Source organism: Podarcis gaigeae, assembly GCF_964106915.1.
Source record: "Podarcis gaigeae genome assembly, chromosome: 2".
NCBI lineage: Eukaryota > Metazoa > Chordata > Lepidosauria > Squamata > Lacertidae > Podarcis > Podarcis gaigeae.
Window position 1 is genome coordinate 74,561,200 of NC_139679.1, and position 16,266 is coordinate 74,577,465.

The following is a 16,266-nucleotide window of genomic DNA, read 5'->3' on the forward strand; positions in this document are numbered from 1 at the left end:
TGCACTGCCACCACAACCGCACCCTTGCCACAATGCTACAGTGGTGGTGAGGGTGCCATGTTAGGGCAAGGGCATTGGACATTGTGGCAGCAGCAGTGGTGGCATGGGTGAAGCTGTGGCAGGGCTTCCAGTGGTGGAGCGGATGGATCTGCAGCCTGAAACAATTTTTTTTGCCTTGACCCATGGAAGTGCTGGCCTTGACCAGAGAGTGGGGAACCTTTATCCACATGAGGACCACATTCCCTTCTGGGTGACCTTCGGGGAGGGGGGCACACGTCAGTGGTGGGCAGGGCAGGAGTAATGTCAGCAGAGCAATGAATGTGCATTTTAGTCTTTTGAACAGGGTTAGTTTCTTCATGATCACACTTCCTTCTCTATCATCCACGTAGACAAGCAGGAAGTTCAGGGGCACATTCCAGCCAGACAGAAACACCCAAGGAGGATGGCAAAATAGGGCTGAGAGGTGTGACTTGGGAGGGGGTGTGACCTGGGGAGAGTTCCAAGGGCCGGACAGAGAGGAGGGCCACATGTGCTCCCTGTGCTTGAGGTTCCCCATTTCTGCCACTGAAGAAAGGAGGCACACAGAGACAAAGATTGCCAAAGCCACTGCTGGAACTAAACCTGTTAATATATATTGCATTTGTCTTAAATGATCCTAGCATATATTGGGTTGGGTCCACTTGTGCTCTGATTGATCCAGAGAAGGCCTACATTAGTGAAAAGGGGAGGGAGACCACTTTTGCTTAGTCCCTCTTCCCTCTCCCCCACCTCAAAATATGAAGAAGTTTGGGGGACCTTTTGGAACAGTGTGGTCAGTGGCCTGCAGGATAAAAGAAGATCTGGAAAGATGGATGCTTCTTCTTCCTGACTTTGAGTCCTAGAAGCCTCTGCTGAATCAAATAGCATTCTGTCAGTCAAGGGATGCTATTGGATACAAGAAGCCCTTGTCTAGGTTTTGTGCCTGCTTTCTGTTCACAGTCCCTCTTACCTATGAGCAGCCCTGTGAAAGGCTCATGGGGGCTGTATGGACACTTGCCTCTTCCAGATTCTATGGAGGACGTCACCAGCTGCATAGCTGGCACCACTGGTTCCTGCAGAGGACCATGGAAAAGATTTCATAAGTATCACTGTAAACGGAGCGGTCATGCTCACAGCGGAGATTGTTTTACACTTCAAAGAAATTGGCTCAACAGTCCTGGTTGCTCTCCAGGGAAGCTCCTGAACTAGAGAGTTTTAAGGTGCAGGCTGTTATTTTAACCACCGTCACCACCCCTTTCCACTCTCTTTCCTCACACCCAAACTATTTGCCACAGGAGTATCCTACTGTGGTGCATTTGTCACCTGCAAGTGATACCATTGCAGTGTGGACTGTGTGGGTGGTTCTGTAGGGGCTCAAATGGAGGGGTGGCATGTGGCATGGGGTTAGGCTAAATAATTTTTGGTCTTCTCCACCTCAAATAGTCAGCACTGCCTACCTTGCCTTTGGTGCTAAAGTTGTAAAAGTGCTTTAGGTGTACTGTGAAGCTTTTCCACAGAGTGGCAGCCTCACAGAAGTTCCAGATTAGTTGTTTTCTCAGGGCTATGGGGCTGCCCTTTACTGAACATACTTGAAAAATTTATTATACAGTTGGAACTCTAATGATGCAGGCCAGGAGAGTTATTTATTTTGCTTCTCTTTACTTTGAAGTGAATAAGAAAAGCCGATCTAGTCCAGCATCTTGTTCTCACAGTGGCCAACAAGACACTTATATGAAATTTGAAAGAGGACTCTCCCAAATTGTGATTCCCAGCAATTAGCATTCAGAGGGCTGAGTCTAGAAAAGCAGAAGGTTAACTTGTTACATAGATGTTCTGAAGTTGCTCTCTCTTCTTTATACTGTACTTCACATCACCAAAAAGGCCTCAGCCTCCCATGTACATTGTGCATTTATGTGCTTTGGGCTTTCTTGCCCAGTGTGTTTCAGTTCCCATTTCTCTACTGCCCTTTAACACTACCTTTGACTGTTTTTTCACGGATTGCCATTTGCTCGTGATTCAGCAGTAAAGAATGAGTTTTTGCAGGGAAAGCTCCAGAGCAAAAGAAACAACAACATTCAGATATAGAGCTTTAAAGCGTGGACCAGGCCTGGAAAGCATGGAGGAAAGTAAGTGTGAAAAAGCCTTACACATCTTAAACAATCAATTTCCTTCGGAGAGACCATCACCGAAAATTAACAGGATTAATGAGGTGATTGATTTGAAGCTCTTTGAAACCTTGAAATCAGGTATAAAAACACTAAGCAATATGGTGCCCACTTATTATTTGTACTCGTATTGTGCTAATCCAAAGAATTTGGCCTTTGACCAACATAATCCAAAGAGTCAAGAATAGCCTTACTCCTGTGTCTAGGGTATTATGCCAAAGTCTGACTGGAATTGGCGGGATTGGCCCAAGTGAACAGATTACAGGATTTCACCCACTGCTGGGATGGTTGCCATGGAGTTACTAGAGAGGGCAGAATGCCGGTGTGGAAGTTAATAATACCTGAAGAGAATAAGTGATTGTCTCCTAAATCCCTCATCACTTATTCATTCTGGGTATCTCTACAAAATGTTTTTGTACTGTCTGCAGAAAGAGCAAATGCACAAGACATATTTTGAAAAAGGCTGGAAGAGTGGGCAGCTGTCTTCCTTCCTTACTATGAAAAGCATCAGAAAAGAGTCTCAGTGAAAGAATTCCCTGTTCCTCAGAGAAGCAGGTGATATAGCAAAACACAGGTAAAAATATAATGCTGGCATTTTTATCTGACGCAAGAAGTCAATACGACAATCATTCCCCTGCTCCCAAATATACAATAGTATGAATAGAGGGAGAAGTTGGATGCAGAAAGAGCTATACTGCATCTAGATTCCGCTACCTGTAATACTGGCCTTGTGGATGCAACTCACCTCCACTCCAGCTCTGAGATATATGAAGGCACATATGGGCTGGTAGGAGCCTGTTCCACATGCAAACACATGGGTGCTGTTGAAATGCTGGAGAAATCGGATGAAATTGGCACATTCCATCTAGTAAAGGAGTCAAAGATGTAAAAGATGGCAGGATTTTACTTGGACATTTTTGGTTTGACCCAGTATTCCCACCATGAAAGGAAAGGAAGTATCTGACTTACAAGCTATTTTCAAGATCTGCATCTAACGGTATTTGCTGGGCGATAGCTGGTTTTCAAAATCTGGTTTTCAAAACCAACATTGCAATATATCGATATATTACGATATCTGAAATAAGGAAGGACTTATGCAGAGGCAAACAGGACAATGTCCTGGCAACTGCTACTACTTAAGGGTCTAAAACTGAGAAATGGTGATATTATCAATCACATCATGGTGATATTGTGAGGTTTAGCTGTTGATAACTTTGCAATGTTTTGCTAGTGAGTTATTGCAATGTTTAGCTGGTGAGTTATCGCAATGCTAAAAACCAAATATCGCCTAGCCCTTGCACACATTGTGATTCAGCAATATATTGCCAGCTCAAATATTATGAAACAATTATCACGATGTGAACTTCAAACTGATTTTGGATGATATATTGATATATTGCCCAGCCCTACGAGCTACTGATGCTGGATTGAGGCCATAGCCTGATTTACTCATCTACTTACCATTTGAGAAGTTTCTCCTGCCTGTGCACATCCACAAATCACTAAACGAATGCCTTTATACAGTGGTACCTCGGGTTACATATGCTTCAGGTTATAGACTCCGCTAACCCAGAAATAGTACCTCGCGTTAAGAACTTTGCTTCAGGAGGAAAACAGAAATCATGCAGTGGCGGCGCAGCAGCAGCAGGAGGCCCCATTAGCTAAAGTGGTGCTTCAGGTTAAGAAGGGACCTCCGGAACAAATTAAGTATGTAACCAGAGGTACCACTGTACATTCTTAGCTACAATCCTATATCCTATACTTACATGGGAGTAAGCCTCAGTGAATTATAGACTATTAATTGTCCATTTGTATGAATGGCTTTAGAACATGTAAGAATGTTTTTTTGTTTTTAGGATTTATGGTTTTTGTAGTATTTTATCTTATTTTTGTGTTGTATATTGCTTTGATGGCCCCAGGTTATAAAATAGTTTATAAATTTGTAAAATAATGATGGTGGTAATAACAACATCAACATCAACATCAGTTCAGTGGGACTTCTGAGTAAGCATGTATAGGATTGCATTGTAGTTAGTGATTACAGATCGTTCAGGAGGCACCTCAACCTAAACCATGGAGCCTAAAGTCCACCATTTTTACCTTAGGATTCTTCCCAGCCAGTCTGCAGTGCTCCATTTGCTCTCTAGGAGCTGGCCAGAAAATCTGGAAGAGAAAACACAACCAAGAATGTGGATGGAATCCATTGCAGCAGTAAGTGGGATATGCACATGGGAAACGAGGTTCAATCACCTAATGAGACGTCCCTTCCACTTTTCTCCCCACACTCCCTGTATAGCACATGGACCAAATCCTGATGGCTGTTTTCTGTTTTTCTCCCTTCCCACCCCAGCCCAAAGCAACCTCCTTCGGCACTCTGACCTTCTGCGGTTCTTTGTTGGGGCTGTCAAGGTTGAGCAAAAAGATGTGGTCCTTAGCGCCTGCCATCAGCCATGCCCTCTTTTCGTCCACAAGTAGTGTCTGGAGTGCCAGCTCATCCTCAGAGTCCAAGAGCAGCTGAGAGCTGTTTGATCTCAGGAGGTCTATAAGGTGGAGCATGCAAACAGAAATATGACGGTGGTGGGCTCATCCACACTTCTACCTGTACCCTGCCTAGAATGCACAGGTGAGTCCAAGTAGTTTTCTGCTTTCTCATGCTTTCTAGGCCCGGGTCTGTGTGGTTTTGCCTTTGCCCTGCCACTTTCGCCCAGAAAACCCACTCTTTAGCAAGGAATCATAACAAATGCTAATATGCGGAAAACCCAGTTGCCATGCCTGCTCACTCTCTCCTAAGAACGATTTTCGGAAGCCGAAAGTCCGGTGCTGCTTCTGTGGCTTCTGATTGGCTGCAGGATGCTCCTGCAGCCAATCAGAAGCCGTGCCTTGGTTTTCGAACGGTTCCAGGAGTCAAACAGACTCCCGGAAGGCATTCTGTTAGAGAACCAAGGTACGACTGTACTTTTGTCCATTTACTGTATTTATTTTCCCCGATTTGAACTATAAAATGGTGATTTTCTTGAGTCAAAATGAGAGTACACCTAAACATTTTTAAAGAAAAAAGTGTATCTGAAGAAGTGTGCATGCACACGAAAGCTCATACCAAGAACTGACTTAGTTGGTCTTTAAGGTACTACTGGAAGGAATTTTTTTTGTTTAAAGAAAAAAAACACTGATAATCATAATAATGCAAAGAGCATTAATGAAAGACAAGAGATCGGGCCAGTATGGTTAAAAAAATTTAAAAGTCAGGGCTCTGAGAATGGAATGCTAGTGGGGAAATAGCCAAGAAGAGACACAATAAAGTGTTAGAAGTTGGTTACTTTCCTGAATATGTTTTCTTCTTACCAGCTTTGAAGGTCTGAGTCAATCATAGGAGCGGGGCTGCAGCTCTTTAAAGAAGAGTTTGGATTTGATATTCCGCTTTATCACTACCTAAGGAGTCTCAGAGTGGCTAACATTCTCCTTTCCCTTCCTCTCCCACAGCAAACACTCTGTGAGGTGAGTGAGGCTGAGAGACTTCAAAGAAGTGTGACTAGCCCAAGGTCACCAGGAGCAGAGACGTGAACCAGGTTCACCAGATTACGAGACTACCGCTCTTAACCACTACACCACACAGGCCTATATAAAGGCACAACTGCCTATATTGTGGTGTGGGTGCAATATTAGTGTAGAACACTGACAGGAACAATAAGTAACCCATCAAGGGATACAGTGTGTAGACTTTGCACTCTCTATGTGCAATTGTTGCTGGAGACAGATTGCATGTCACGTGGAAATTAACTGATCCACATCACTTTAAAAAAAACAAAAACATACCAGGGTAACCAGACTAAGAGCAGAGAACCATGTCTGAGAACCTTTATTGCTAAGTATACTTTCTTTCTGGCTCTTTCATTCGTTCCATTTTCATTTGGGCAAGGGAGCCATGAGACAGAAACTGTGTGATGCTGTAGTGTAGACCCATCACCCTTTGGCATATGTCCCTTCCATCCCATAGAAAGGTGGAGTCTGGCTGGAAGTGGGAGGGGAGACATGGCCATCCTCTTAGCAGCAGTTCAATGGGGATGAGCAGTGTTAGTGTGAAAGAGAATGAAAGTGACATCATTGTATTCTGGGGCCGATTTTACACAAAAACTTCGGGAAGCAAGCTTTTGAGTTGTGCAGAATACTTTCTCAAACAAAAGAAGGCTCCAAAACAAGGAACAAAAACAAGGAAACCTGCCATGTTTTCATTCAATGCTTCTGTTTTTCTAGCTGTGATGACTGCTATTTAAACAGAGAAAGAAAAAGGTCTGCCCCTCCTTGTGCTCTTGCCACTGCACTGGGCCCCACAATCCTGACACTCCCTATTGACAAGACTAAGAAAGCCATCGTCTTGCTGCTGTGGTGGGCTATTGTTTTTGGCCTTATTGTCTCAAGCACATCTTTCCTTTGCACTCCCTGCCTTGAGTTTTCTCATTTCCTTTTGGCCAGCCCATCTGTTTCTTTCTCCCTCCCACCTATTCTACTCCCAGGGTGGAGGGCGCCTCCAAGGACTTTCCAAATGTAAACCCCGTCATTCCTTGTATCCTTGAACTTGGTTTGATATCTGTGAGTCACACCTCCTGCCATTGTCTTCATTGCCCCTTGGTCCTCTGCAAGCTGGGAACTTCCTTTTAGCTGAGACCAAATATTAAGCGTTTTTCTAGCATGTCTGACCCTAGTACACACTTTGAAGTTCTATTCCTATCCAGCTAAAGCCTCTCAGCTGTTTGCTTTTCAAAGAAAGCCAGATCGATTTGTTTAATTTTTGTGGCCTGTTATCACTGCTGGCAGTATATCTGAAACCCTGTGCTTTGGAAATGTTTGGCCCCATTGCAGACCACATTAATCTGGTGGTCTCTTTTTGTCTAAGTTTGCTTTCCATCACCCCATCCTAAAACCTCCATCTGTCAAACCACTTTCAGCTCTCTTTAAATCTATTGTTTATCTCCACTCTCTGAGTTCTAGTCAAGGAAATTAACTCTACCTAGAATTAGCAGTAATGCATCAAAGCTCCACTGCACCCATTAACTGGTACTTCCCTTGTAAATAAGATCCACCCGACTGTCTTGCATTTCTCTTATTGATCCTGCCTTTGGTTGTCTCCAGACTGCCTGCATTTTGTGGGAGAGATTGGCGTGCATAATGGAAATTTAGGCTTGTGCAATTAAATAGGATTAAAATGCTCTGTTGTCCTAGCACAACAAATTCAATTTATTTTAAATGACATTTTGTGGTTAGGAGTGATGTGGAAATGTACTGAAAAGTGTGGAATGAAGGGACGATTAATGAGAAGATACATAAACACTGCACAAGCAAATTAGAATGAATGCCCCTTGCTGTATATCCTTCCCACAAACAAATCAGGATGAACGCTCAATAAAGACAAGATACAGTCCTACCTTGAATCCTGAACGCCTTGGTACTCGGCCGTTTTGGCTCCCGAATGCTGCAAACCTGGAAGTGAGTTTTCTGGTTTGCGAACATTCTTTGGAACCCGAATGTCTGACGGGGCTTCCGCGGCTTCCAACTGGCTGCAGGCAGGGGCGTAGCAAGGGAGATGCAGTAGGTGCAGCCTGCCCCTGGTGACCCCACTGAGGGAGGTGACAAAATGGTGGCAGCACTCACCGTGGAGCCTGCAGCGCGCCTGAGCCACACGTCTCTCCTGGGAGTGATGTAGTGGCTTGAGCACCCGCAGGCTCTGCGCTGCCCCAAACAGTCTGCCCGTTGCCTCCCCCTCAGTTGTAGGGCGGCTGAGTGGGAGGAGGCAGGCAGACTCCTCTGAGGCCGTGCTGTGCCCCCCCCCCCGTGGGCGGCTAGCCCCGCCCCCAGACACAGGGCATCAGGGCACATGAGCTGCCCAAGGCAGCCAATCGGCTTGCTCCACCGCTAGCTGCAGGAGCTTCCTGCAGCCAATCAGAAGCCGTGCTTTGGTTTCTGAACATTTTGGAAGTCAAACGGACTTCCGGAATGGATTCCATTTTTCTTCCAAGGTATGACTGTATAGTCTAATCTCCATGTAGTTCTTTTTGTCCAAAACATGTTATGAATATTGGATGTATCTAATTTTTTTCTCTCAGCACTATTACCTCCAAAGTAGCACTTTGCCGGGGTTGGTTGTCACTTTAAAAAAATGTACCTCTCACAAAATTTCAGTGAATATAATAGTCATGATAAGCAGAAAATAAGCTGGCGCACTTCCACCCATCACTGCACCCACAGGCCAGAAAAGTTTGCACATATAGAATTACTGCATGTTACAGCTCTGATTAGAAGTACTGGGCTTATGTCAAGGGGGAAAAAATATTGCAGCCACCACACAATGTCTAGAAAATTGCTACAAAAGAAAAAAGAAGCAAAATTTCACTGGTCTTATCAGCCCTAAAAAGGACTTCATAGACACAATATTTCCTGAGCTGCTTCTTTTTTAAGGGTATATGAAGTATTGGAGCATTTCTAGAGGGTAGAAGGGCTACTCATTGTTTTGCTCTTGATGTTTTAGGTGCTTCAGGAGACAGAGGCAACACTGTTGTGTGGAGCCCTCTCTGTTCAACAAAGGCATACCACAAAAAGTCTGAGTGCTGGAGAGAGAATTGCCTTGCCCTTTGCCTTTCTGGTATACAGGTTTTGGTTAGAGAACTGCATCACACCATTTAGAGAAGTGTGAATTTTGAGGAATAGTTGTATTTTTATTGTTTTGGGAGTGCAAATTAGGTAGGCTCACATTAAAACGCAAATCAAACCAATTCCTCTCCCATCCCTACCACTGTCCAATGTATCTTTGTGATGTTTGAGGCCACTGCATTTCACACAAAACTATCGCATTCAATGTGCCGACCAGTTTGTGGTGTTGACAGTATCATACTTACTCTCATCTACACAAGTTTGCCACTTGAAGAAGAAAAAAGAGAGAAGCAAAATCTCTGCCCTACAAGCTAATTGGAAAAAAATGTCTAGATCCTCTGAATTGGTTGGCATTCGTCTGTCTCGGGAAACAATAGAAAAGTGCACCTTTGGGGGATCCTCTAGATCCCAACAGAATAAGTTAACATCTGCACATCTATTGTGCTCACCTGGAAGGGCCCAGAGAGTTCACCTGCAAGTCATTTAAGATTAGAAAGTACAAAAGAGCAGAACAAAGAGTCTCAGATGGACTGTTCATCCTATATTAATGTGGCTTGAATGGATTGCATATATTCAGATGCCTGAGGTAGTAGAAGAGGCTTAACTTTCAGAGAGGGTCACAGGATGAGGATTTTGGATTAGTGAATGTGACAAAGGGGAAGGTGTGTGTGAGAACCCTTAGGTCAGATACGCAGCCTGCATCTGCCTTGTCTTTGTCCTCCTGTGTGGATTAGTTATGGCTCAGGGTGTCCATCCTAGGAACTTACTTGAAAGACTGGCAAGACAAGTCCTACCTTGATATGAGAGGCGGAGGCGGGGGACCCACTGCTTCCAGGAAGTACCGTTCTCAACTGTCAGCAAAACAATCCAAGCCACTAGGACTACGTTGGTGGTGAAGCAGCAGCACCTACAGAAAGTCAAGCTGATCATCCCCTCGCCACAGTCAATAATTCCTATGTCAGCAATAACGTCTTGCTCATAGATGCATTTTCTTGCCAGAGAGAGTCACCTGAAAGATAAATGGAGAAGATTCCTTACTAGACTCACAGGTGCTAGGAGGTCTAGTGAATGTAGCCCAGTCATTCATTGTCCCAATTCCCCTTTTCTTCCATCGCAAACCTTTCTGGGTGGGCTGGATCTGGCTACGTTTCTGATCTAGAAATATATTGGTAGCTAACATATGAGAAGTGTAAATATTCAGGATGTTTAGGTTAAAACTACCATTTCACTTACTTTAAGTGTGGGTCCCTCTGCATTCTGCTTTAAAGCAGAGGCTTTTCCTTCTGTTGAACAAAATGTCAAAATATTTCAGTTTTTCCTCTTTGTGATTGACTTATTTTCCTTTGTCCCGGTTCAGCCTTGGCAAGCTGCTATCCTGGCAACATGGATCCTGTCAGATTGTGGATAATTAAAAAAGGATGCACTTGTCTTGCCAAGACTTGAAACCTGATCTTATGCATATTTATTTGGGAATAACGGTCTAACTCAGGGATGGGGAGCCTGCAGCTCTCTCTATTCAATAATATTGAATACTGCACCTCCCACCATCCCTGCATTGGCCATTCTGGATGGGACTGATGGGAGTCCAATCCCATTGGTCCCAATCAGCATGGCCAATGCTCAGGGATTATGGGAGGTTCACTCACTGGAGAGCCACAGGTTCCCCATTGTGGGTCTAATTGTGACAGTGACTAAATGTGACTCATACATTTGAACATGGTTTGTGCTGGAGATGTATAAAATGGGAGGTGAGCAGTAGGTGTAAAAAGGATGCCCTACTTTTCTCCTTTGATATGCCTGTCCATGAATGAATTTCTCTAAGTAGACTCCCTTCTGATCTCAGAGCTTAGCCAAAGGAAAAAGCAGTCCCTGCCCATTCTGCACAAGAAATTGCCCCTTTTTATAGTTATTCAATGGATTTTATAAAAAGAAAACACATGGGCCTGCTATGTCACATTTAGTTACCTACTAAAGTCCTGCTGAATGCAGTGGAACATACTTCACAAGGCTGTAGATTACAACTATATGTTTCTATAAACTTGGGAGAGGGGTACAGGACTGTGGCCCTCTAGATGTTGTTGGGACTCTAGCTCCTATCCATTGGTCACACTGGCTGGGGTTGATGAGAGTTGTGGTCCAAAAACATCTGGAGGGCCACAGGTTCTGTACTACAAACACTGAAATGTTTGCCAGAGGCAGGAAGTTCATTTTGACATTTTGTTCCATAGGGCTTGTGTTTGGAGATGACCCAGAGGAAAGTAGATTCTGGCTCTCATTCTAAGGAAGAAAATAAGTTCAAATGTAAGCAGGGAGGCCACAAAAGGGGCAGAGGAAACAGGAAGAACAGGTACAAACATGGTGCTTCCATGCCTTGTATACTATTGAAGGATGTTATGATCAGTCCATCAGTTAATATAAACTCTTTGTATGAGTATGGAAAGGTCCAGGTCGTTAGGATAAGGGAAGATGCCTGATGAAATTTGTCCTATTTTGGTGGCATCAAATTGTGAATGTTTTTCAGTGCTCAAAATCTATTTATACCAAGTGGGGGGAAATGTCCACATAAGTCTCCAAATGAAGACTACATTTCTAAAAGTAGGATTTTGAAAACCAAAATCTTTGTGCTTAAAACAGTGTTTCCCAATGTGGGCAATACTGCCCCCTGGGAGGTGCTGGAACAATCCAGGGGAGCAGTGGTAGTCTCAGGTGCAATTGAGGGGGGGCACTGAATAATGCTAAGGGGGTGGTGGAAGCATAAGGAAAGAGTAGAAGAAAATGATATTTGGAAAAACCATTTGTACATATTTCATCTGTTGTGTAATGACACTTATTGCCAGGTTGGATGCCAGCCCCGTAAGATTTAGGCAGAAATATAGATACATAAAAGAACACAAATTTGTCACTGCATCTTCCTGTTCGTTCACTTAAAGAAGGTAGATTTCCAGAAGGCTCTGAGGTTTGTTTGTTTTTTCTGAAAAGGGGTCAGTTTGGGATCCTCTGCCTTAGACAATAAAGGAAGGTATTAGGAGAGTAAGCAAGGTAAAGGTAAATGACCCCTGGACGGTTAGGTCCAGTCAAAGGCAACTATGGGGTATGGTATTAATCTTGCTTAGGGGGGTGGCGTTTGTTCACAAACAATTATATACTAATATACAAAAGTATATATCAACGGGGAGCTTAATTTGTAATCCACAAGCCAGTTTAATTTGCTGCAAATAACTGCATTTAAGATTATGTAGCATCTCCTGTAATCCTAACATGGCATCACTGCTGTTACAGAAAAGCATTGTCTTCCATCCCATCATATGCAAAAATAATGCACTATTTCTAAAAATTTGAATCTGGCAGGAAGCCCTGGGCAGTGCCACACCTGAATATTGTTCTGGGAAACAACAGTGAAAGATCAACATTTTCTGCAGGACATGAAATGTGAAAGTAAAACATGTGAGTATTTGCCTCTTTATCTATTTATTTACAAGCTGTTTTTTTACCACATCCTCCCATCCTTCCACCTTAGGAGCACAGGTTGGTTTACAATAACAAGTGTATAACATGCAACCTATTACTGCTCAAAATATATATTTTAAAAAGAGCAACAAAAGAACTAAATAGACAATAGGATGCTTAATACTGACTCTGTTTGGGAACCCCTGAACTACATGATTCTGTAAATAGAAGGAAGCAGAAACTTGGTGCTATGGCTTGAAAAGGGAAGGCCTCTCCTTTTAAACAAGACAAATGCACAGTACATTATTTAATGTAACAGTGAATGATTGAAATGCAAAAACAATGTTGTTTCTTTATTTCTAAGAACTCACCTAAGGTTTTAGCAACTACTCAGACTTATGTCTGATTAAACATGGTTAGAAACAGGCTAGAACTTGTATTTCACAGCATTGCTACTTGCAAGCTTCAGATACAGCTTTTGGTTTTGCCCATGCCAATGGGATTGCCTTAGCTTAAGTGATGGGTGTGACATTGTTTTAAAGTGAAAGTATGTTAATTTGATGCTTTGTGTGAATCAAACCACCTAAATGTACGGTAATTCACATTCCCCTGAAGCAAAGGCAACCCCCAACCACCACTACACTGACTGAAAAGTTTCATTCAAAGCCAGCTTGTTTTCTACCAACTTCTGTCTCCTCTGTATTCCTGATGAGAGTAAATCACAGTCCAAACTATAAGCCATTGCCTAAATGGATATCTTAGAGGTGAACAGAAGAAGCAGTTTGTCATAGCAATGATTTATGCATTACAGTGGGAGAGCAAGTTTCTAATGGATGGAACTGATCTGTAGATGATAAATCTAAGCATAATTTAAACACTGAGCATATGGAAGTTTCCTATCTTCCCAAGATCTCCCTAGTATTACATTCCTTTTCTCTTTAACTTAACACTAACATGTCCGCGGTGTGCAACAGACTGCCAGGTTAACATTAAAAAAAATGAAAGGCTCTCCAAAACTATGATTCTAGTTTTGTTACATGCCATGGAGAAATAGGGATTTTTAAAGAATTGGCGTAAGCCTAAGGGAAATATTTATTCATTTATCTGGAGTATTTTTACTCCACTCTCTATAAAAGTCCTCCAGAACAGCTTATAAAGATTAATAAAACACTCTGGTTTACAAGCTGAAAGGAACAACACAAAAGGAAAAGAGATTGGTGGGAGAAGGAAAAAAAGAAAAGCCATGCTCTAGTTTACAAGGTGACCCCCAAGAGCAGATGGACCTGCCACTGTGGGCTGCTTGCAGTTAAAAAACAGGGTTTCCAAGAAAGCCACTTCCACGCCCACCCCACGTGAGCGGGGGCTGCTCCCAGCCCCCGCGAGACCAAGGGAATCCCGGCCGGGGCGCTCCCCCCCCCAGCCAGCCAATCAGCTGGCTGGCTGGGGGGCATGGTTTGCCCTATTTAGAGCCGGCGCGGAGGGGGCTCGCCCTCTTTTCGCCGGCTCCCCCCTCACGTTTTCCCACCCTCCCTCCCTTTAGGTAGACTAGGTAGGTCTTTGACTTTGCAATGGACTTCGGTCTGTCGCCGCAAGGGGCATGGTAGGAATTTTTCCCAAATCGGCAATTTGTGGCCTTTTGGTTTTTCGCCTACCTCGTAGCAACTCGTCACAACTTCTCGGCATTTGGCGGTAGGCATTGGTAAGAAGGGGTTAAGAGGATGTGTGTGGGGAGGAACGCCATCACCTCCCCCCAGCGAGCGAAGGGTGGTCCGTTAAAGGACTCCGGGGGGCGTGGCCCTGTCCGAAGCCTATGGAGGTGTGGGCCAAAGGCACGCCCCAAAGCGGTGACCCGGGGGAGCTCCTAGTCGACATGCCTTGGCAGGAGACTCCCCCGATCTAAGGTTAACCCTTCCCCGTGTCTCCAGCAATTGGGCTGGAGCCGGATAGTTGTTAGGACCAATGCCTAAGCCAATGCCTCTCATTCCTGAATTCAATAAAGTTGTGGCCTAATTCGCCCAATTAACTTCAATTTATGTTGTCTCGTGTCTTTATTTATCTTGTGGGGGGCGGGAACTCGCCACGCAAATTGCCTTGGGTCTTGACCTTTCTTTGCAGAGCATATTGTCCTCCTCATTGGTTCATATGATTGAGGTGGTCCCAATGTTCTGGAGCAAAGAATTTTCCTTTAAAACAAAGGTCTTACACAATAAGGGCAATCTAGCCATCCTGCTCAGTTTTCTGACCCATGCCTCCTTCCTATAGCACTTCTTATGATGACAGGCATTATGCACTAATGCTGAGTTTGTACACTGCCATATTAATGTGTCTGTCTGTGCATGGCTATAATACCTAGTTCAGTTTCCCATGTGGATATTCTTGAACTTGCTGAGAGTTTCCAAGTCAGTGGCAAGGTGCCTTGGAGGATCCACCTGGCAAGCCAAGGGTGTGTTAGCTACTGTATGGAGAGCTACTGTCCTCACACAAGGATAAGTTAACACGTAAGCAAGTTCTGCAACACTAGTGCCTCTAGGACAACAAGCAGCCAAACTGCCACCTAGTGCAATCCCTGATCAAATCCACACAGTGGCCATCAATACATAGAGAATAGAACATATGTAGGAAAGAACAAAAAGAAAGAAAAGAACAATGTTTGTGTGGGCTTTGCTGTTTCACCTAGATCAGGAGTTGAAAACCAGTGGCTCTCCAGATGCAGCTGAACAACAACTTCCATCACCTGTAGCCATTGGCTATGCTGGCTGGGACCAATGAAGTCTGGAGGACCAGAGGTTTCTCACCACTGTACTAGTCTCATCTTTCACTTCCTGCTGCAATGAACTCTGCTTCACTATGAAGTGACTGTTCATCCTGGTTTGATGGTCCTTTGTTTTTACATACCTGGCTCCTCATCTTATAGTAATTCTATATGAGATGCCCCATCCCTGCTGAGGTACATCTTGCATAAGGCAAGGAGAATTCATTCTTCCTAAGCCCAGTGTTTTCTCTGTTGAATGCTGATCCAATTGGCATTATTTTAGGCTCAGTGCTGTACTACAAGATACTTTTACAGGTTAGCTTTGAGGTAATTTTTCAGCCAGCAGTCTACTCAATAATCTACTAACCAACTTCATTTTGTTCCCAGCCCTGTAATCACATCACAGCATTATTCAAGTGTGACCTTGGCATAATTTCAGTATGCACCATCTAGAATCAATTTATCTAAATTGGATCATTTGGCTCAACTGCAATAGACTGACTGTGGTTAAGTGAAGGGGTTTAGGGTTTTGAAACAGCCAGGATGCTATTGTCATTTACCAACCACTAACAGTGTGTTCTCACTGGAATCCTAGTGGATTCTGGCATATGTTATGCGTATCTTTTTACTTCTTGATTGTTTTCTAAATGATTCACAAGCTTGTGTTATCCCATTACAGTTTGGGCAGCCAGCACAATGAGTAACGCTTGGAATTCAAGACTGGAGTCAACGATTCCAGGATGCAACTCAGGAAGTAGTCAGTGAAGATAACAATGGGCAGCAGGCCGATATACAAAATGTAACAAGTATACTCTATGAACTTTGCAGACAAAGGAAACATAATCTTTACAGGAGGAAAAAGAGCCCCATTTGGATCAAGTATTGACTTGTCAAAGTATTAGCGCTGTCAGAGGTAGAGCCAAGGAGCTTTCTGATAGCTCCACCATCCTTTCAAGAGCTATTAACTGAACTGGTGTTATATTCATGTGTGACCATGAATAAAATTAATCTTTATTTATGTTATTACTGTTGCAATCCTGGAGCAGGTCAAACACTGGTGAAGGGATCATTATATGTGGCAGAAGCATCTCTCTGCTGCAAAGGAGGAAGCACTGCTATTGGGACAACACTTATGCTCTCAGAGGCCCTTGGTAAACCCACCACAAAAAGCTTTGCAGGTGTAGACATCATCATCATAATCAAATTTCCATACTGCCCTTCATCCAAGGATCACAGGGCTGT

General features: G+C 43.7%; 1 protein-coding gene across 5 annotated transcripts in view; it reads right to left on the reverse strand.

Moving 5' to 3' along the window:
• Nucleotides 1-16,266, reverse strand: part of LOC310838792 (semaphorin-3D-like) — a 51,685-nt gene that overhangs the window by 16,372 nt on the left and 19,047 nt on the right. For 3 of the 5 annotated variants that reach the window (XM_083726531.1, XM_083726532.1, XM_083726530.1), the window contains 5 exons: nt 9,620-9,834; nt 4,563-4,723; nt 4,284-4,346; nt 2,929-3,048; nt 989-1,091 (listed from right to left, as the gene is read on the reverse strand). In XM_083726531.1, coding sequence (XP_083582657.1) covers nt 989-1,091; nt 2,929-3,048; nt 4,284-4,346; nt 4,563-4,723; nt 9,620-9,755 — 583 coding nt within the window. In that variant the 5' untranslated portion in view covers nt 9,756-9,834. Of the gene's footprint in view, nt 1-988; nt 1,092-2,928; nt 3,049-4,283; nt 4,347-4,562; nt 4,724-7,188; nt 7,316-7,603; nt 7,796-9,619; nt 9,878-16,266 lie in introns of all 5 variants that reach the window. The other 2 variants (XM_083726533.1, XM_083726529.1) reach the window with 2 other exon arrangements.